This window comes from Chiloscyllium punctatum, chromosome X, assembly GCF_047496795.1.
Source record: "Chiloscyllium punctatum isolate Juve2018m chromosome X, sChiPun1.3, whole genome shotgun sequence".
NCBI lineage: Eukaryota > Metazoa > Chordata > Chondrichthyes > Orectolobiformes > Hemiscylliidae > Chiloscyllium > Chiloscyllium punctatum.
The window spans coordinates 10,016,823-10,039,269 of record NC_092791.1 but is presented as its reverse complement, the minus strand read 5'-3'; the positions used below and the strand labels follow the sequence as shown (position 1 = coordinate 10,039,269).

Genomic DNA, 22,447 nt, shown 5'->3' with positions numbered 1-22,447 from the left:
TCAGGGCTTGACACGCTGTGCGCCAATAGTGGCATGGCCAATTCACCCGAACCTGCACATTTTTGGACTGTGGGAGGAAACCGGAGCACCCGGAGGAAACCCACACAGACACGGGGAGAATGTGCAAACTCCACACAGTCAGTCGCCCGAGGCTGGAATCGAACCTGGGTTGCTGGCACTGTGAGGCAGCAGTGCTAACCACTGAGCCACCATGCCACCCAGCTGGAATTAAGAGGAAAATGATGAATGTGAAACCATTGCTGATTGCTGGAAAAACACATCTGGTTCACTAATGTCCTTGAGGGAAGGAAACTGCTATCCTTACCTGGTCTGGCCTAGATGTGACTCCAGACCCACAGCAATGGGGTTGACTCTTAACGACCCTTTGGGGTGGCAACAAATGCAGGCCGAGCCAGTGATGCCCTCATCCTGTTAATGAATGTTTTAAAAATCCAGACAAGGTCCACTCGGCTGATCTCGGTTATGGAGGGACTGTCCCATGAGGAGAGGTTGAGGAGGTTGGGCCTGGACTCATTGGGGTTTAGAAGAATGAGAGGTGACCTTATTGAAACATCCAAGATTCCCTGGGGGACTTGACAGGGGGGATGTGGAGAGGTTGTTTCCCCTTGTGGGAGAGAGTCTAGGACCAGAGGGTACAATCCCAGAATAAGGGGTCACCCATTGCAGACAGAGATGAGGAGGAATTTCCTCTCTCAGAGGGGAGTGAGTCTGTGGAATTCTTTCCCACCGAGGGCTGTAGGGGCTGGGTCAGTTAGTATATTCAAGGCTGGGACAGAGAGATGTTTAATCAGGAAGGGGAATGGAGGGGTGATGGGGAAAAGGCAGGAAAGTGGGCATGAGAATTGTGGTGATAGTTTCCCTACCTCTGAACCAGGAGTTCCGGGTTCAAGATCCCCCTTCTCTAGAGGTGTGTAGTAACACCTCTGAGCTGCTGATAAGGAAAGTGCCGAAAAAACGCAGCCATGACCTCAATGAATGGGGGAGCAGGCTCGATGGGCTGAATGGCCTACGTCTGCTTCGTCGTTTTATGGTCTGAACACCCAAGAAATGCCCTTGTGTGCCTTGGCACAGTGGCATTGCCTTTGCTACCACCTTGTGAGCAAGCTGAGCTCGAAGCAGTGGCTTGAGATTTCTATTGCCTGGCCTCTGGTAGCTAGAGAGGTAGAATTGAGTTCCGAGGTGTCCTCGGAAAACTGGGGCAGAGAGAAGAATTGTTTAAAACGTGGCAGGCATAAGTCGTTACAGGGGAGTTCCACACTCAGTCTGTTTCAGAGGACTCATTGAATTGAATGGGAATGGTTCTTCAGCTGGTTCTCTCCACACATGAAGTATGCAGCTATGTCCACTTTGTGGCACTCTCAACCCTGGATTTATCGCGAATGGTGTAACAGCTGATCATAATTCCTGTTTTAACAGCCGCATTGGATGCTACGTGACAATATTTCAGAACATGTCCAACTTACGGGATATCTTTTATCAGGAAATGAGTAAGGTAGGCATGGGTTTAAATAGTCAGGAGAGGCACAAAAATGTGAAACTGCATGAGAAAGCACAGATTAAGCAATGCCGAAAAATGCAGCAGTCTCACTGTGTACAACTCTGTATCTAACCCTGTGCTGTCCCTGCCCTGGGAGTGTTTGATGGGGGGACAGTGTAGAGGGAGCTTTACTCTGTATCTAACCCTGTGCTGTCCCTGCCCTGGGAGTGTTTGATGGGGGAAGTGCAGAGGGAGCTTTACTCTGTACCTAACACTGTGCTGTCCCTGTCCTGGGAGTGTTTGATGGGGGACAGTGTAGAGGGAGCTTTACTCTGTATCTAACCCTGTGCTGTTCCTGCCCTGGGAGTGTTTGATGGGGGAAGTGCAGAGGGAGCTTTACTCTGTACCTAACACTGTGCTGTCCCTGTCCTGGGAGTGTTTGATGGGGAGACAGTGTAGAGAGAACTTTACTCTGTATGTAACCCCGTGCTGTCCCTGTCCCGGGAGTGTTTGATGGGGGACAGTGTAGAGGGAGCTTTACTCTGTATCTAACCCCGTGCTGTCCCTGTCCTGGGAGTGTTTGATGGGGGACAGTGTAGAGTTAGCTTTACTCTGTATCTAACCCCGTGCTGTCCCTGTCCTGAGAGCGTTTGATGGGGGGGGACAGTGTGGAGGGAGCCTTACTCTGTATCTAACCCCGTGCTGTCCCTGTCCTGGGTGTGTTTGATGGGGGGACAGTGTAGAGTCAGCTTTGCTCAGTATCTAACCCCGTGCTGTCCCTGTCCTGGGAGTGTTTGATGGGGGGACAGTGCAGAGAGACCTTCACTCTGTATCTAACCCCGTGCTGTCCCTGTCCTAGGAGTGTTTGATGGGGGACAGTGTAGAGAGAGCTTTACTCTGTATCTAACCCCATGCTGTCCTTGTCCTGGGAGTGTTTGATGGGGGGACAATGCAGAGAGACCTTCACTCTGTATCTAACCCCGTGCTGTCCCTGTCCTAGGAGTGTTTGATGGGGGGACAGTGTAGAGAGACCTTTACTCTGTATCTAACCCCATGCTGTCCCTGTCCTGGGAGTGTTTGATGGGGGGACAGTGTAGAGAGACCTTTACTCTGTATCTAACCCCGTGGTGTCCCTGTCCTGGGAGTGTTTGATGGGGGGACAATGCAGAGAGAGCCTTACTCTGTATCTAACCCCGTGGTGTCCCTGTCCTGGGAGTGTTTGATAGGGGCAGTGGAGAGAGACTTTTACTCTGTATCGAACCTGATGATGAATGTTTTGTTCTTTTCCCAGTTCTGTTAATTAAAGTGATGTTGAGGGTGCTGTCTCTGGGATTGAGTGACCTGTTCGTTTTGGTTCCCCGTTGTTGCAATCTCAACAACTGGACCAATCGCTGTCACTCCTCAGTTGCGGATACACGTGGTTTGCTGTGTCAGTGGTGCTCCTCAAGTTCAGTAAATACTTGTGTTTTTGCAGCTGAACCAGAGCCTCTACTCTGTGATGACCAAACTGGAGAAGCAGCACAGTACCACGGTGTTTATTGTGAAGGGCGTGGCCAGGTAAGTCAGGACAAGTCGCCACTGCAGCAACGTCATGTCCCGTGTCGTCAGCTTTGAAGGCAGCCCGGCCTTTGTATGCCTGTCCCTGTTCATCCTCCCTTCCGTCTCCCAAGCACTGCTCCCTCAGCTCAAACTGCTTTCCTTCCCACTCTTTGTTTCCAACTCACTTTTCCCTCTTTCCAGTTCTCTGCATTGGCATGGGACCTTGGCCCCACTGTCATTCGATGTCATCACTCAATAAATGTTTCACTAGTGCCTCATTGTTCTGCATCTCCACCCTCTCCCCCCAATCCTCCCCCCTCCTCTTCCCCAACAGACTTTCTCCTCCTTCACGATGCTGTGATGAGCATCTCCCCATGAGTCTCACCCTTCAGAGGGTATCTCTTGCACTGCTGCCAACAATCTCCCTGATCTGGCTCTGGCCCCGTTCTGTGGTCGCACATCATTGACACCCTTCCTCTCTCCTCAGTCGCAATGTTCCTCTCCAGGGCAGATGGAAAGTTTGTTCCTTCCTTTCCTTCCCAAAATGGGTTCCTCATTCCTCTTCATTTCTTGTGCATGATATCAGCGCAATACAATATCCTCCTTCTTGCCCCTTTGGTCTGTTCCACCCCTCGTGTGGTCTCAGCTTCTTTGTTCCCCTTGTCATAAATCTGTCTTCCTGTTAGTCTCTGATTTCCACCCTCTCCCGGGGTTGTCTGCCCCTCTTTTCCTGTACATTTCATTAAATTTGGAACCTTCTCCTTTCTGGCCATTTTCAATCACATTTGGGCTGGAGCATCTGCAGCAGAGGTGCATGTTGTATTCTCAATTCTCCCGTTCTCCCATCCTGTCAATAATTCTGAACCCATTCTGACAGTAATGAGGCAAGACTTAAGACCTTGTTCTTATTTCCATCATGTCTCAATTGTAAGAACTCCTCGTTCAGCTTCTCCATTCATTTGAGAACACTGAGGTGATTGTGGAACTGTAAAACTGTATTTGCAAACTGCAGACCATCATTCACAACTACAGTGTTCAAAATGCCAAACATTGAGAAAGGTTGCCTGGGTGACTCTGTCACTGCCTCCATCGTAGCCTTGTGTCACGGTGGCTCGATGGTTAGCACTGCTGCCTCACAGCGCCAGGGACCTGGGTTTGATTCCAGCCTCGGGTGACTGTCTGTGTGGAGTTTGCACTTTCTCCCCATGTCTGCATGGGTTTCCTCCGGGTGCTCCAGTTTCCTCCCACAGTCCAAAGATATGCAGGTTAGGGTGGATTGGCCATGCTAAATTGTCCCATAGTGCCCAGGGATGTGCAGGTTAGGGTGGATTGGCCATGCTAAATTGTCCCATAGTGCCCAGGGATGTGCAGGTTAGGGTGGATTGGCCATGCTAAATTGTCCCATAGTACCCAGGGATGTGCAGGTTAGGGTGGATTGGCCGTGCTAAATTGTCCCATAGTGTCCAGGGATGTGTCGGTTAGGGTGGATTGGCCATGCTAAATTGTCCCACAGTGCCCAGGGATGTGCAGGTTAGGGTGGATTGGCCATGCTAAATTCCCCTGTTGTGTCCAAGGATGTGCAGTCTGGGTGGGTTTACTATGGGAAATGTAGGGTTACAGGGCTGGCTCTTCAGTGAGGACTTGATGGGCTGAATGTCCATCCTGTCAGGATTCTGTGTAGACAGCTTTCCCCAGTCAATATGCTGGTGAATCTCCTCTGCACCCTCTCCAGTGTAATCACATGAATAATTTTATTGTCATGTATACTTTACAGTAAGAATACAATAAAATAGTGAAAAGCTATCATTTGTTGTCATGATTTGGCGCCATTTTGAATCATTTAAGAATTAGGAGAAAAAGAAGAGTGAAGTAAGTTAATGAGGGTCTGTCAGTCCTGAACCAGCTTAACACCATCTATGACTATCTCTCCTCTGCTGCTATAGGCTTCCTATCGTGCGGAGAACTGCACACTGTACTCCAGCTGTGGCCTAATTAACATATATAAAGCTCCAAAAATCACTGCCCCACCCTTCTCTTCAACATCTTGCCTCATGAAGAGTATGCCATATGCCCTCTTAACCAGCTTACCAACCTGTCCTGCTGCTTTCTACGGATATGCACACCAAGGTCCGTCTGATCCACCGTTCTTCCGAGAGCCCCCACCATTCATCGTGTATTCCCTTGCTGGGTTAGTCCTCCCAAAATTGCCGAAACGTCCTCCAGAAGGCCACCTTCCCATTGCCTCCGTCCCAGCAACGAGATGAATGAGTCTGAATTCTCACCTTCTTTTGGCTCCTCTCTCTGGGCGGTGCCAGGTGGCTGCATCTTGTCCTTTTACCCGAATGGCTAGCTCCTGGTGTGAGGCATGTTTGCCATTAAGCTCCGCACTGGAGTTCTGTAGCACTGCCATCCAATTAGGGAGCTGAGGCCAATTTGAGTGTCGTCACCAGAGAAACATAGAAAATGGGAGTAGGAGGAGGCCTTTTGGTCCTTTGCGTCTGCTCTAACATTCAATCTGACCATCCAACCCTGTCCCTACTTTGTTCCCCCATACCCTTTGATCCCTTTAGTCCTAAGAACTATATCTAAGTCAAGCTGGAGTCTTCACTGTGCGCTCTATACGGCTCAGATGTGACGTTGCTGTCACTTTAACAACGTTATTTTGTCTTTGGGTTTTTTTTAAAAGAGGCCATAAAGTCAGAGGTACCGATGGGTCTAAAACAGGCCTTGTTTAACAATGGCAGGGGTGTGGCCAGTTCTCCCAGTTCAGGTTTTTTTTCTAGTTTGGTTTAGCTGTGGCAGTCACAAGATGCTGGGTCCAGGAAAGGTTGCAAGCTTCAGCAGATGATTCCTGACTGACTTTCTCTCTGAAATCTCTCTTTGGGTGTTGTACCCTCCTGCCTGTAAGAATCTGTGTTTCAGTTTTTGCCAAGGGGTGTGCTTATGGGACATGATGGGAATTGGAACAGCTCCTTTGTTGATTTGCTGTAAGGGATCGGTTTCCCAGTAGTCGTCATTCTAAATTCTGTTTTCTTTTGCTCGCATTTCAACTGTCGTGTTTAAATAAATTCTGTTTTGCTGAGTGTCTTAACCAGCTGCCTGGAATACCCACTTCACATCTGCTTTAAAAATAAGACAACATTAGCTTCCAGGCTATCTTCTTAAAATATTTTGAGGAGGTCTGGCCTGGTCCATAACACAGCAATCTCCTTCCTGAGCTAACAACCGAATGTGATGGCTTTTATTAACATTGTCGATCGTCCAATGAGAGCCACAAACAAACACATGAGGTACCTGTGCCTTTCTCTGTTACAGCAACAGGCGTTCATTGATTATCTCGTCACCAGTCAATCCGGCCAGTCGACTTTCAAGCTCGTCGGAGATTGGCCTTATGCCAACTTCAGCCACCACTGCTCTGCCAAAGGAAGAGGTAGTGCCTCCTGGTGCCCCACCCTCCACTGAAGCTACACGGGCACCACCAGTGGCACCGAGTGAGGAAGCCCCTGAAGCAGCTGAGCCACACGAAGACCCGCCGCCCGCTGCTGCATCGCCGCCCATCAAAACTCCGAAACCTCTTCCCCGCTTATCAATAAGCAAGGCTGAGCCCCTGGACCTCCCTTCTCCCGACACACAATCCCCTCTCGCCTCACCTCGAGACACCTCAGCCTCTACTGATCTGGAACCTGCTGAGGAGCCTGGAGATTTGAGGTCAGAGTCCCCTACCAAGATGGTCGAAGCCCCTCAAAGTGACCCCTCTCCAGCACAAGCAACGCCGGGCGCCAGGTCCAGCGATGAATCGACCACTGACGGAGCATGCTCAGAAGCCCTGGCTATCAATACACCCCTGTCACTGGAAACCTCATCCACTGTGAGTATTGATGCTGGGAGCAAGGACGCCAGCGCAGCCGTTGAGGAATTAAGTCTCTCATCCTCGCTGTCGCCTCTGAGTCCGTCAGCGGATCCAGCCCCGGCTCCTCACTCAGCCCCGTTGACTGGGGAAGTATCCCTGATGCCAAGCGATGCCCTTGAACTCTCACCAGCTGTGTCTTCGGATGCCGCAGCTCCTTCTGGAAGTCAAGCGCCAGATTCAGAGGCCCAAGCTTCACCCTTGATGGAAGAACGGGCATCATCCGAGCTGACTCCCCAGACTGGCCCCATAACCTCGGTGGGGGAACCTGGAGGCCAGACCTTGAGTGAGGCCTTGTCCTCTCCTGCGGAAAATACAGTCAATGAGGCGACCGGTCCAAGCGACCCTCCAGCTCCTGAGGTGCCGCAGACTTGTAGCGAGGAAATCACGGCGTGTAATGCTTCGAGGGAAGGCCCCGTCCTTTCAACTCGCCTTCGAGAGAATGATACTTTGAGCTCGACAGAAGATGGCTCCCAGGACACGCCCGCGCCTTGTGAGGCCGCCATGACCTCTGACCCAGCGTCACCTCAGGTAAGAGGGATAGAGACATCGGGTTTCTGGCCACGCCCACATGAGGTAAGTCCAGCCCTACTCTTGCGCTGATGAAAGAAAATCCATCGTCGTGGATTGCAAATGTGCATCACAGGCTGTGGCTGATGCCTGAGATTGTCTTGGTTTGAAGGCAGTGGATATGGCGACCTCCAGTGGGTCAATGACACCCATGTATTTCAGGTAGCTTGGAGTTTACCACATTCCAGTATCAAACGTGTGCAAACATTTTTCTTTTAAAGGACATTACAAATACGTAGATCACTCAATCCCCTCTGGCTCCGTTCTTTCAGGAAGCACTTCTCTTCAGTTCCCACTGCTTTTTTTCTTTATCTTAAAAGCTTCTGTTCTTCTGTCCAAGTCTGAGCCATTCCACTCTCTTAACGTTCGATGCATCCCTTCACTTCTCCCCTCTCGGAGTCCTCAGCTCTCCCATTCCTTGCTTCCCGAACCTTTGACCCTCCTCAAGTTGCCTTCTCTCGGGCACGCTGAGAGGACAGGTCCTTCCCTCAGAGTGTTAGATGCCGCAATTTCCCCACTACACATCTGCGACACCTCAGGAGCTGGAGGGTCACTTGGACCAGTCGCCTCTTAGATTACTTAGATTAGATTTAGATTTTTGTGTTATACTTAGATTGCTTACAGTGTGGAAACAGGCCCTTCGGCCCAACAAGTCCACACCGACCCGCCGAAACGCAACCCACCCATTCCCCTACATTTACCCCTTACCTAACACTACGGGCAATTTAGTATGGCCAATTCACCTGACCTGCACATCTTTGGACTGTGGGAGGAAACCGGAGCACCCGGAGGAAACCCACGCAGACACGGGGAGAACGTGCAAACTCCACACAGTCAGTCGCCTGAGGCTGGAATCGAACCCGGGTCTCTGGCGCTGTTTTAAGTAGCAGTGCTAACCACTGTGCCGCCCACCGTGCTTCGTCAACAGTATTTTCCTCAGGGGAGGACAAGGGCTTCACTCAAGGCCTGGGCTTCGGGTCCTCCTTCTGAAGTTATGGGGCATGCCCATGGAGCCACCTCAGATGATGCCCGCTGTTCTGTCAAGGGTGTCATCCCAAGTGGACTCCCTTGTGGGTGCACCTACTGCTTCACTCTGTTGGCATCCTTTCATGGGGATGGGACAGTGAAGTATTCCACAAACAGGAAAACGGAGCGCATCATCCCAATCTCCCATTGACCTTTCCACCCCGTATTTACGGGAGTTATTGTAGGGCCAGAGAGTCATACAGCGTGGAAGCAGACCTTTCCATCCAACCAGTCCATGCCGACCATAATCCCCAAACGAAACTAGTCCCACCTGCCTGCTCCTGGCCCATATCCCTCCAAACCTTTCCTATTCATGTCCTTATCCAAATGTCTTTTAAATGTTGTAATTCCCACATCCACCACTTCCTCAGGAAGTTCATTCCACACATGAACCTGTGTAAAACAACACATTGCCACTCATGTCCTTTTGAAATCTTTCTCCTGTCACCACAAAAATATGCCCCCTAGTGTTGAAATCCTCACCTTAGCGAAAATACCCCTGCCATTTACCTTATCTGTACCCCTCATGATTTTATAAACTTCTATAAGGTCACCCTTCAATCTCCTACACTCCAGTGATAAAATGTCCCAGCCTATCCAGCCTCTCCTTATAACTCAAACCCTCCATTCCCGGCAACATCTTTTCTGAACCCACCTCCAGTTTAATAATCTCCTTCCTATGACAGGGGGACCAGAACTGGACACAGTACTCCAGAAGAGGTCTCACCAACGTCCTGTACAACCTCAACAGAACAATCCAACCCTCTGTAAGGTCTCTCACTATTATTATTATTATTATTATTATTCCGATTCTTAACAATCTCCTTCCTGTTCAATTCACCCTCTTACTGCAGACTCTATCAAAGGCTCTCCCCTCCCCTCTCTGCATCTCCATGTTGCCTGTCCACTTACTGGTGAATGAGGCCCTTGTTGTTCCATGAATTTATTGTGGCGTTAATGGAAACCTCGCTGAGGGGTGCTGAGACCTCTCCACCTGAAGTAAAGCCTCCCCACTAGCATAGATCTCCCAGCATTTGTCCCTGTCAAACAATCACAATGGTGGTGTGATCACATTATTGACCTGACCCCCTTCGGCCTCTGCTTCTTTCTCCTCCTTTCAGCATCTTAGTCCTCTCACCTCTCATTCCAATCCCTCACTGGCTACCCCTGCCCAAGTTTAAAATAAAAACATAGCAATATAGGAAATAGCAGCAGGAGGCCATTCGGCCCTTCGAGCCTGCTCTGTTATTTAACATGATCATGGCTGGTCATCTAACTAAGTCCCCTGTTTCCAATTTCTCCCCCATAACCTTTTGATCCCTGAAATCCTTGAAATCACTTGCATTGGCAGATAATTCCACAGGATCCTCACTGTCTGGTTGAAGACATTTCTCCTCATCTCAGTCCGAAATGGTCTACCTCTTACCCTTTGACAGTGACCTCTGAATCTGGACTCCCTGATTATTGGGAACATCCTTTCTGTGTCTATCCTGTTTAGTCCTATTAGAATTTTATAGATTTCTATGATAGTCCCCCCCACACCCTCCCCCCTCCATATTTTCTGAACTGCAGTCAATATAGTCCCCACTGTCTCTCCTCATACATCGGTCCCAGCATCCCGGATAACAAAAGGTTTCCACTAAGATTTCTTCACTGTTCTCTTCCTCAGCCTCGCACCAAATGCCTTCTCATCCTCAGTGCTTTCAATCTCTGTCTCACCTCCTCTGAGCTCACTGCCCTCATAACCTCCCCAGATCTCTCCCTCCATATAAACTCCTCAATCCTTACTCAAGGCCCCTACTTTAGTCTTGCTGGTCTCTGAGACAGCTAGCACACTCTCTCACTCTGACCATCTTCCCTGATACCATCCTCACATTCATTTCCGTAAATCCAAGGAACATGGATATGATCAACAGCTGCTTTAATGGTTTATGACTTTCACATCCAGCTCCCTCTTGAAGATCTCGAACAAACTGGCCCCAACAGCTTCCTGTGGGAGAAAATTCCACAGGTTCACAACTGTCTGAGTGAAGAAATTCTTCCTCATTTCAATCCTCAATGGCTTACCACTTATTCTTGGACTGTGGCCCCGAGTTCTGGACTTTCCCAACATTGGGAACGTTCTTCCTGCATCTAGCCTGTCCAGTCCAATCAGGATTTTATACGTTTCTTTGAGACCCCCCTCCTCATTCTTCTAAATTTCAGTGAGTACAAGCCCAGTCGACCTAGTCTTTCCTCATATGTCAGTTCTGCCGTCCCGGGAATCAGTCTGGTGAACCTTCGCTGGACTGTCTCAATAGCAAGAGGTCTGTGTTCCTTGGATTTACAGAAATGAATGTGAGGATGGTATCAGGGAAGATGGTCAGAGTGAGAGACTGTGCTAGCTGTCTCAGAGACCAGCAAGACTAAAATGGGGGCCTTGAATAAGGATTGAGGAGTTTATACGGAGGGAGAGATTTGAGGAGGTTACGAGGGCAGTGAGCTCAGAGGAGGTGAGATGGGGATTGATGATTTTGCCAGATGCTTTTGCACAAATGCCCTTCCTCAGACTAGGAGACCCAAACTGGACACAATACTCAAGATGTGGCCTCACCAAGGCCCTGTCTAACTGCAGCAAGACATCCCTGCTTCTGTACTCAAGTCCTCCAAAGAAAATAGCCTGGACCCCAACTTATTTTTAAAGGCAAGTGTAAAGCATTATGTTCTGAATGCAATTTGATTGGTCGAACAACCAAGCTTGAAGCAAAACAAACTTTATTCTTACAGTATAGTTAAAATACAGACAAAGTTAGAATTAGCTGAACAGTAACTTCTATTGAAACACCGAACACAATAATATATATGTTAACTACCACTGGTTAGCTGTTCCAGTGTAGTACATCCCATAAACACACCTTTGGCAAAGGTGCGTTCAGTGAAATAGATTGTCTCACATGCAATTATTTAGTTCAGGAGGAAAGAATATCGAGAGAAAGCTCTGAGAGAGAGAGAGAGAGAGAGAACTCAAGCATTTTGCTGTAGCAGGGAGAGATGTGGAGCTGCTTCCAAACCCCAACAGCTACTGAAAGTTAGACTAAAACCCTGGTTCTGTGAGAGCTTGACCGCACCCCTTCAGGCTGCTTCTATTGTTCCTACTTGAAAAAGAAACCCAAGGCCTCACAGGCTGTTTATTGGTTTGGAGCTGAGTGCTCGGTACCTCTGTCTCAATCTCTCTTCTTAAAAAAAAGGACAAAATACACCTCTTAAAGCCATAGTATTGTCACACAGGGTGTAGGCATCACTGATTTGGCCAGTATTTGCTGCCCATCCCTCAGTGTCCCTATAGAGGCTCAAGGATTGGCCAGGCTAAATTGCCCCGTACCATCCAGGAATATGCAGGTAGGTGGGTTAGCTGTGGGGAAACGCAGGGTTACAGAGGGAGAGTCGGTGGGTCGAATGGCATGCTTCCTGCACTGTGGGGATACTATGAAACAATTGGCTCTTCCCCTCTCCAATCTGAGCCCTAAACCCATGAAATGTTGGTTTGGGAACAAGGCAGAGACAATGATGTGACCAATTTTGAATGCAAGGTGTAAGGGCGGAGGGCGCATTACCCAGGACCACCCATGGAGTCAGGTTGCTGAGGCAACAGATGCCTTTGCAAGCATGTTGTAGCCTGGAGCCCTGGATAGTGATGGGTCCGGGCTCCGAATCTCATCCCACCTCATGAAGGAGCCGGAACCTCTCCAACTGTTACTGCCAGCCATTGGTATCGGTTGGAAGGATTCCTAAGTTGATCCTTAACTTGTTCATCCTGGTTATCCTACTCACCTTCCTTGTCCATCATGTCCTGGAGTGGGACTCGAGCCTGGAGCTTCTTGCTCAGAGGCAGGGACTCTGTCCACTCCCTCACCCGCGATCTCAGCCTTCAGCTGCTTGCATTGACTTATCTATTGCAAATGGTAGGGGAAAGGTATTTTCAAAACTGTCAATACTGAGATTAATGCCATGGCATTTATCCCATTTAGGCCCTGGCTCTTCCTGTTACTGATAAGGACGAGGTGGAAGACAACAGAGCGAAGGCCGATGCCAGCAAAGAGATAGCTCTGTCTCCTTCATGCAGTGAAGGACTGACATCAGAGCAGTCAGTTTGTGAAGTGCTGCCACCTGGATTCATGTATAAGGTACGCTGGGTCCCAACTGAGGTGAGGAACACACTGCTCCGTTGCTCCGCTAGTCACATCGTTAGTGCAAATATTTACGTTACTCGGTTACGTCTCTCTGGGCAGGTCTGCTAAATCAAGCCCCACTGTTCCTAGAGTTATCACAACAGTCAAAGCTTCCAAAAGTGCACATAATTCCCCCATTTTCCTGTCTTGACAGCAAGCAAAGACCAGGTTTCAGAGATTCGACAAATACATTAAGGACAAAAGGGTAACTAGGGAGAGAATAGGACCACTTAAGGTTCAGCAAGGTGGCCTACGTGTGCAACCACAGGAGATGGGGGAGATGCTAAATGAGTATTTTGTGTCTGGAGAAGGGTATGCAAGTTAGAGGACTTGGAGAAATAAATGTCCATATTACAGAGGAGGAAGTGCTGGATGTTTTGAAATGCATAAAAATGGATAAATCCCCAGGACCTGATCAGGTGTACCCTAGAACTCTGTGGGAAGCTAGAGAAGTGATTGTTGGGCCTCTTGCTGAGATATTTGTATCATCGATAGTCACAGGTGAGGTACCAGAAGACTGGAGATTGGCTAATGTGGTGCCAGTATTTAAGAAAGATGGTAAGGAAAAGCCAGGGAAATATAGACCAGTGAGCCTGACCTCAGTGGTGGGCAAGTTGTTGGAGGGAATCCTGAGGGACAGGATGTCCATGTATTTGGAAAGGCAAGGACTAATAAGGGATAGTCAACATGGCTTTGTGCGTGGGAAATCATGTCTCACAAACTTGATTGAGTTTTTTGAAGTCGCAAGAAGGATTGAAGAGGGCAGAGCGGTGGACATGATCTATTTGGACAAGGTGTTCAACAAGGTTCCCCATGGGAGACTGATTAGCAAGGTTAGATCGCATGGAATACAGGGAGAACTAGCCATTTGGATACAAAACTGTCTCAAAGGTAGAAGACAGAGGGTGGTTTTTCAGACTGGAGGCCTGTGACCAGTGGAGTGTCAAAGGATCGGTGCTGGGTCCTCTACTTTTCATCATTTATACAAAAGATTTGGAATGTGAGCATAGGAGGTGTAGTTAGTAATTTTGCAGTTGACACCAAAATCGGAGGTGTAGTGGACTGTGAAGAAGGTTACCTCAGGGTACAACAGGATCTTGATCAGATGGGCCAATGGGCCGAGGAGGGGCAGATGGAGTTGAATTTAGATAAATGTGAGGTGCTGCATTTTGAAAAGGCAAATCAGGGCAGGACATCTACACTTAATGGTAAGGTCCTGGGGACTGTTGCTGAACAAAGAGAACCTGGGGTCAGGTTCATAGCTCCTTGAAAGTGGAGTTACCGGTCAATAGAATAGTGAAGAAAGCATTTGGTATTTGGTACATACATTCAGAATCTCTCTCTTTCTCACACACAGATTATCACTCAGAATCTCTCACACACGCGCACTCACACACACGGTCAGTCTCTCTCTCACACCCACACACACACAATCTGACAAACATACACACATACACTCTGTGTCTCACACACATATATGCTCATAAGCGCACACACGTAGACAGACACATACATGCTCTCACACACAGACATACGTATAGATACAGATACATACAGATACATGCTCACACGTACACATATATAAACAGATGCACACAGTCACACGTATGTATACAGACACACATGCTCACACATACGTAAACAAACAAACATACACACACACAGAGTTCTGCTTCTAAGTGCTTGCATGGTTGTCAAAATACGAAGGTGTTGACTTGATTGGGTTCCCAAATTTGAATCAGGAGAAGGCCAGCAACCTTGATCCTTACTCCTGTTCCTTTCTGCACCTTTTCTTTCTGTCTGACTCCCTTGTGTGAAGTGGGAGTCAAATTGAGCCAGGCCCCCACCAACATCGAAGCCTCGAATTATCTTTCAAAGACCTGTGAGGACGATCAATCTTTTTTTTCAGAAACGGTCCAAACAATTCAATATCTTCCAGTTCTTTACACAGTCCTAAGCATGTCACAGAATCCTCTCTGGGTTATTGAGTTTAGGATGGATGTAGCTGACTGATATCTCTGGCTGGGATTTAACCATCGAATGATTAAAAACCCAAAGAAGTGCAGATGCTGGAAATCAGTGACAAAAACAGAAATTGCTGGAAAAACCGCAGCTGGTCTAGCATCATCTGTGGAGAGAAATCAGAGTTAATGTTTGCAGTCCAATGACCAGTCTGTTGAGGCTGTTCTCTGGTTGTGGGAAGTTGCACTGAAACAGAACAATCAGCACAGCGCTCTGTCATTTGCCAGAATTAACCTGTTCTTGCAGCAAATAGTTGCTCGGTTTTTCTGCTGTGCACCTAATGTGATGCCTCCTCAAGAAGGATCTGACTTCCAGCCTTCACTAAGCAAGTGCAGCATCGCTGGGACATCCCAGGAGCAGAATATGGCTCAGCTGACGGGGTAGCAAGGACCACATGGACAGACTTTGTGCCGACATCTTTTTCGATTATGCATGGGGTATGGGTATTGTTGGCTGGGCCCAGCATTTATTGCCCCGTCCCAAGTCGCCCCTTGAGAAGGTGGGGGTGAGCTACCTTCTTGAACCGCTGCAGTTCACATGCTGTAGGGTAGACCCACAATGCCCTTCGGGAGGGAATTCCAGGATTTTGACCCAGTGACACTGAAGGAATGGCGATATATTTCCAAGTCAGGATGGTGAGGGGCTCGGAGGGGAACTTGCAGGGGGTGATATTCCCATGTATCTGCTGCCCTTGTCCTTCTAGATGGAAGTGGTCGTGGGTTTGGAAGGTGCTGTCTGAGGATCTTTGGTGAGTTTCTGCAGGGCATCTTGTAGATGGTACACACTGCTGCTACTGAGTGTCAGTGGGGGGAGGGAGTGGATGTTTGTGGATGTGGGGCCAATCAAGCGGCTGCTTTGTCCTGGATGGTGTCGAGCTTCTTGAGTGTTGTTGCAGCTGCCCCCATCCAGGGGCAAGTGGGGAGTATTCCATCACACTCCTGACTTGTGTCTTGGAGATGGTAGGGCAAGCTTCAGGGAGTCAGGAGGGGAGTTACTCACTGCAGGATTCCTTACCTCTGACCTGCTCTTAGAGACAGTGTGTTTATGTGGTGAGTCCAGTTCAGTTTCTGGACAGTGGTAACCCCCAGGATGTTGATAGTGGGGGATTCAGTGATGGCACTGCAATTAATGTCAAGGGACATAGTTAGATCCTGTCTTGTTGGAGATGGCACTTAACTGGACACTTGCAAATTGGATCTTATTACTGTATTCAACATTGTACGGAAGCAAAAATGAATCAAAACCATAATCTAACATTTGATGCTGGTGTTTTAATTAATCCCGGGAGCAAAAAGCAGCTGTGTGTTTAGATTAGATGTTTTGAGCAGCTTCCAGTGACCATAGATAAATGTAAAGAGAGAGAGAGAGAGAGAGAGAGAGGTGGCTAGTGGTGATTTAACCTGAGGTTCCCCACACCTCGGATGAAGGGACAGGTTGAGAAGGTGAGTCCTTTGTGGTAACTTCAGCCAGTCTGCCATGAGGAATTGAATCCATATGGTTGGAAGCATGGTCCAGCCAACTGAACGAACCAACCTCTCACAGATGCCCATTTGGAAAGCTGGAATGTTCCATGGGATCCATCTCATTGCCGGCTCCCAGGAAAGTTCTCCGAACAATTCAATGGCAGAATGGGTCAAATGCTTGTTCCACAGAGGGAGACACTCGGGCCAGTCTCAGGCGGGAGATGATACACATTAAACAGAGCGTTGCTTGAAGAGCAATCAAGGAACAAGACTCTTTACCCAATGAACTGAATTGACCCTTAACCCCTCCCTCAGGCTTGGACTTATTGATTTCAGCGAGAGGAGGCTGCTGCATTTTCTCAAGTGTCACCAGCCAAAGTGGTGAGATGTCTGTGGAACTCACAGGTGGACAAGCCATAGTTTCAGTGGCTCCCTGTCCTCCATCTCACTTCAGTTTATTTATATAGTTGTGGAGCAGAGGTGAGTCTTCAGCTTAGTCCCAAACTGGGGTGGAGGATCTGAGATGGGATCGTGAACTGAAACATTTGGGTAACAAACTCCACAGATCTCCAACCAGCGTAGACTAGCTTCTTACCCTCTCTTGCAAGCCCTTGCCTCCCAAGACACCACCCAAGACATTACTCTGACATCTCATAGGCCTTCTTACCCCAACCCAATCGTTAAAACTCACCCCTCTCTCCCTCAGGCCTCACTGATGGGTTTCTTCAAGCTGTGAAATGGGGTCCAAGTGGGAAAGTGTTCAGCAAGGAACTGATGTGAATTTCAAGAGGGAAGGAGATTTGATGTTTGCTGTGTTTTCTTCTGCAGGTAAAAGCCACACACAGTTCCTGTGAGGAGACACACTTACAGTTTACTCAGGGGGACATCATATTGGTCCTGTCCTTCGATGGGACTCAGACAGAGGTGAGTGGTTTATACGCTGAGCAGAGGAACAAGTGATGCAATCCGGTCAGCACCCAACATTGAGAGGCAGCCAGTCTTCTCAAGTCAGATCTGCTCCCACTGCCCACAGGAAAAGTATTTGAGTCAGGATTCCATGGATACACGAGGAGCTGTTAGTGCTGTGAGAGGCTTCACTGAGTAACAAGGGCAAAGGTCCTCACTTTGGTGACAAGGAGTGGTGGGAGTGGTCGGGGATACATCACCTGCAACACTAAGAGGCACTGATACGTGTGCATATTAATGAGAGGGTCACTGTGACATAAATAACTTGACTTTAAATTTAATAAAGTGGTAGAAATGTCCCTACCAGTACCACTTTTATCCAGTGACAGACAAGTCCCCACCTAAACTATACCCCAGTGTTATACAGTGACAGACCTGTCCCCACCAGTACTGTACCCCAGTGTGATACAGTGACAGACCTGTCCCCACCGGAACTATACCCCAGTGTAATACAGTAACAGACCTGTCCCCACCAGTACTGTACCCCAGTGTGATACAGTGACAGACCCGTCCCCACCAGTACTGTACCCCAGTGTGATACAGTGACAGACCCGTCCCCACCAGTACTGTACCCCAGTGTGATACAGTGACAGACCCGTCCCCACCAGTACTGTACCCCAGTGTTATACAGTGACAGACCCGTCCCCACCAGTACTGTACCCCAGTGTGATACAGTGACAGACCCGTCCCCACCAGTACTGTACCCCAGTGTGATACAGTGACAGACCTGTCCCCACCGGAACTATACCCCAGTGTAATACAGTAACAGACCTGTCCCCACCAGTACTGTACCCCAGTGTGATACAGTGACAGACCCGTCCCCACCAGTACTGTACCCCAGTGTGATACAGTGACAGACCTGTCCCCACCAGTACTGTACCCCAGTGTGATACAGTGACAGACCCGTCCCCACCAGTACTGTACCCCAGTGTGATACAGGGACAGACCCGTCCCCACCAGTACTGTACCCCAGTGTGATACAGTGACAGACCTGTCCCCACCAGTACTGTACCCCAGTGTGATACAGTGACAGACCTATCCCCACCAGTACTGTACTACAGTGTTATACAGGGACAGACCTGTCCCCACCAGTACTGTACCACAGTGTTATACAGTAACAGACCTATCCCCACCAGTACTGTGCCACAGTGTTATACAGGGATAGACCTGTCCCCACCAGTACTGTACCACAGTGTTATACAGGGATAGACCTGTCCCCACCAGTACTGTCCCCCAGTATAATACAGTAACAGACCTGTCCCCACCAGTACTGTACCCCAGTGTTATACAGGGACAGGCCTGTCCCCACCAGTACTGCACCTCAGTGTTATACAGTGACAGACCTGTCCCCACCAGTACTGCACCCCAGTGTAATACAGTAACAGACCTGTCCCCACCAGTACTGTACCACAGTGTTATACAGTAACAGACCTATCCCCACCAGTACTGTACCACAGTGTTATACAGGGATAGACCTGTCCCCACCAGTACTGTCCCCCAGTATAATACAGTAACAGACCTGTCCCCACCAGTACTGTACCCCAGTGTTATACAGTAACAGACCTATCCCCACCAGTACTGCACCTCAGTGTTATACAGTGACAGACCTGTCCCCACCAGTACTGCACCCCAGTGTTATACAGGGACAGGCCTGTCCCCACCAGTACTGTCCCCCAGTGTAATACAGTAACAGACCTGTCCCCAACAGTACTGTACCCCAGTGTTATACAGTGACAGACCTGTCCTCACCAGTACTGTACCCCAGTGTTATACAGTAACAGACCTGTCCCCCACCAGTACTGTACCCCAGTGTTATACAGAGAGAGACATGTCCCCACCAGTACTGTACCCCAGTGTTATACAGTGACAGACCTGTCCCCACCGACGCTGTACCACAGTGTTATACAGTGACAGGCCTGTCCCCACCAGTACTGTACCCCAGTGTTATACAGTGACAGACCTGTCCCCACCAGTACTGTACCCCAGTGTTATACAGCGACAGACCTGTCAACACTAGTACTGTACCTCAGTGTAATACAGTGACAGACCTGTCCCCACCAGTACTGTTCCCCAGTGTTATACAGCGACAGACCTGTCCCCACCGACACTGGACCCCAGTGTTATACAGTGACAGACCTGTCCCCACCGGCACTGTACCCCAGTGTTATACAGCGACAGACCTGTCAACACTAGTACTGTACCCCAGTGTAATACAGTGACAGACCTATCCCCACCAGTACTGTACCCCAGTGTTATACAGCGACAGACCTATCCCCACCAGTACTGTACCCCAGTGTTATACAGTGACAGACCTGTCCCCACCAGTACTGTACCCCAGTGTTATACAGTGACAGACCTATCCCCACCAGTACTGTACCCCAGTGTTATACAGCGACAGACCTGTCCCCACCAGTACTGTACCCCAGTGTTGCGCAGTGACAGCCCAGTCCCCACAAGTACTGTACCCCAGTGTTATACAGTGACAGACCTGTCCCCACCAGTACTATACCCCAGTGTTATACAGTGACAGACCTGTCCCCACCAGTACTGTACCTCAGTGTAATGCAGTGACAGACCTGTCCCCACCAGTACTGTACCCCAGTGTTATACAGCGACAGACCTATCCCCACCAGTACTGTACCCCAGTGTTATACAGTGACAGACCTGTCCCCACCAGTACTGTTCCCCAGTGTTATATAGGGACAGACCTATCCCCATCAGTAGTGTACCTCAGGGTTATACAGTGACAGTCCTGTCACCACCAGTACTGTACCCCAGTGTTAAGCAGTGACAGACCAGTCCCCACCAGTACTGTATTACAGTGTTAAGCAGTGACAGACCAGTCCCCACCAGTACTGTACCCCAGTGTTATACAGTGACAGACCTGTCCACCACCAGTATTGTACCACAGTGTTATACAGTGACAGACCTGTCCCCACCAGTACTGTACCCCAGTGTTATACAGTGACAGACCTATCCCCACCAGTACTGTACCCCAGTGTTATACAGCGACAGACCTGTCCCCACCAGTACTGTACCCCAGTGTTGCGCAGTGACAGCCCAGTCCCCACAAGTACTGTACCCCAGTGTTATACAGTGACAGACCTGTCCCCACCAGTACTATACCCCAGTGTTATACAGTGACAGACCTGTCCCCACCAGTACTGTACCTCAGTGTAATGCAGTGACAGACCTGTCCCCACCAGTACTGTACCCCAGTGTTATACAGCGACAGACCTATCCCCACCAGTACTGTACCCCAGTGTTATACAGTGACAGACCTGTCCCCACCAGTACTGTTCCCCAGTGTTATATAGGGACAGACCTATCCCCATCAGTAGTGTACCTCAGGGTTATACAGTGACAGTCCTGTCACCACCAGTACTGTACCCCAGTGTTAAGCAGTGACAGACCAGTCCCCACCAGTACTGTATTACAGTGTTAAGCAGTGACAGACCAGTCCCCACCAGTACTGTACCCCAGTGTTATACAGTGACAGACCTGTCCACCACCAGTATTGTACCACAGTGTTATACAGTGACAGACCTGTCCCCACCAGTACTGTACCCCAGTGTTATACAGTGACAGACCTGTCCCCACCAGTACTGTACCTCAGTGTAATGCAGCGTCAGACCTGTCCCCACCAGTACTGTACCCCAGTGTTATACAGTGACAGACCTGTCCCCACCAGTACTGTACCCCAGTGTTATACAGCGACAGACCTATCCCCACCAGTACTGTACCCCAGTGTTATACAGTGACAGACCTGTCCCCACCAGTACTGTTCCCCAGTGTTATATAGGGACAGACCTATCACCATCAGTAGTGTACCTCAGGGTTATACAGTGACAGTCCTGTCACCACCAGTACTGTACCCCAGTGTTAAGCAGTGACAGACCTGTCCCCACCAGTACTGTACCCCAGTGTTATACAGTGACAGACCTGTCCCCACCAGTACTGTACCCCAGTGTTATACAGTGACAGACCTGTCCCCACCAGTACTGTATGCCAGTGTTTTGCAGTGACAGACCAGTCCCCCACCAGTCTGTACCCCAGCATTATAACGTGGGGGGGACACCTGTCCCCACCAGTACTGCACCACATAAAACACCAAACCGTGATATATTTCGTTTGTGTACGCCATGGTTTTGATTAGTCCAGAGAGGTGTCGGTTTTGTTCCTGCCCCGTTATGTCTGTTTTGTGCCCCTTTTGTGTAAATTGTGTTCTGATCCTGTCCGTTGCAGAAGTTCTGGTGTTGATGTTTGCTTTGTGTCAGTGTATTATTGTGGGTCGCGCGTCCTGAGTGTGGAAGCCAGCTCCACATGGCCCAGATGCAATGCCAGCATTACGCGAAACCCCCAATGATGCTGTCCATCGTTTTGGACCCGTTGATGTGCTGACCTTCCTTTCTGTTCCAGGCGAAAGGATGCCTGATGGGTGTGAGGGAGGACGATTGGAATCAGAGCAAGGATGTGGCCAAGCTGCAAGGTGTATTCCCAGAAGACCTCACTGAGCGTGTGGATTGAAGACCGATTCGGTTATTGACACTCCTGGTTCAAGCTCCACTGAGAAAGCCACCATGTCACTGCATTGACCTCCATGCAAAACGAGCTTCCATCGCTGTGGCAACAGCAAGCACAGCAACACAGCTCAGTTGCGGTTGGACAGTGGCAAAGCTGGAGATAACTTGAAAGAGCTTTATAGCCTGTGTTTGTGTGCTTCTGTCTCGAGTTTCATTTCTTTACATGCACTGCATTAAAAAGCTGCATTGTGGAAAGCCAGATTGTTTGACTGGAATAGGCTCCCAGCAAAATCTTCCAGCACTTTCTCCATCCCTTTGACCCGAATGGAAGATTGATTTCCCAAAATTCCTTCACAAGGTTCCTGACCGGGGTTGGATAGGGGGCTTTGTGGGGAGAGAGTGATCATTTTGACCTCGTTTCTCCCTTGATTTTCAAATGCGACAATTCAAATTCTGTCATCTGCGCCGAGCTACAGGGTTCTGGCTCGACGTTTTCTTGGCCCAAAATGGTCGTCAAGTCAGCCACCAGAGTTCACGTGCATTGTTTTTCTTCGCTCTTTCGCTGGCTGGGTAACCAGTTGTTGCCCATCCCTAACTGCCCCTTGAACTGAATCGTGTGTTCGGCCACACAAGGCAACCACATTGGTGTGGGTCTGGAGTCACGTGTAGGCCAGACCAGAGTAAGTAACACCATAAGGTAAAAGAGCAGCAGGAGGCCATTCAGC

General features: G+C 49.2%; 1 protein-coding gene across 2 annotated transcripts in view; it reads left to right on the top strand.

Annotated features, from left to right (window-relative positions):
- The window catches only part of LOC140471182 (myc box-dependent-interacting protein 1-like), an 80,594-nt gene extending 58,613 nt beyond the window's left edge, over positions 1-21,981 (top strand). For both annotated transcript variants that reach the window (XM_072567071.1, XM_072567070.1), the window contains 6 exons: positions 1,438-1,513; positions 2,973-3,055; positions 6,353-7,475; positions 12,548-12,703; positions 17,062-17,157; positions 21,619-21,981. In XM_072567071.1, coding sequence (XP_072423172.1) covers positions 1,438-1,513; positions 2,973-3,055; positions 6,353-7,475; positions 12,548-12,703; positions 17,062-17,157; positions 21,619-21,726 — 1,642 coding nt within the window. In that variant the 3' untranslated portion in view covers positions 21,727-21,981. The remainder of the gene's footprint in view (positions 1-1,437; positions 1,514-2,972; positions 3,056-6,352; positions 7,476-12,547; positions 12,704-17,061; positions 17,158-21,618) is intronic.
- The last annotated feature ends 466 nt before the right edge of the window (positions 21,982-22,447 follow it).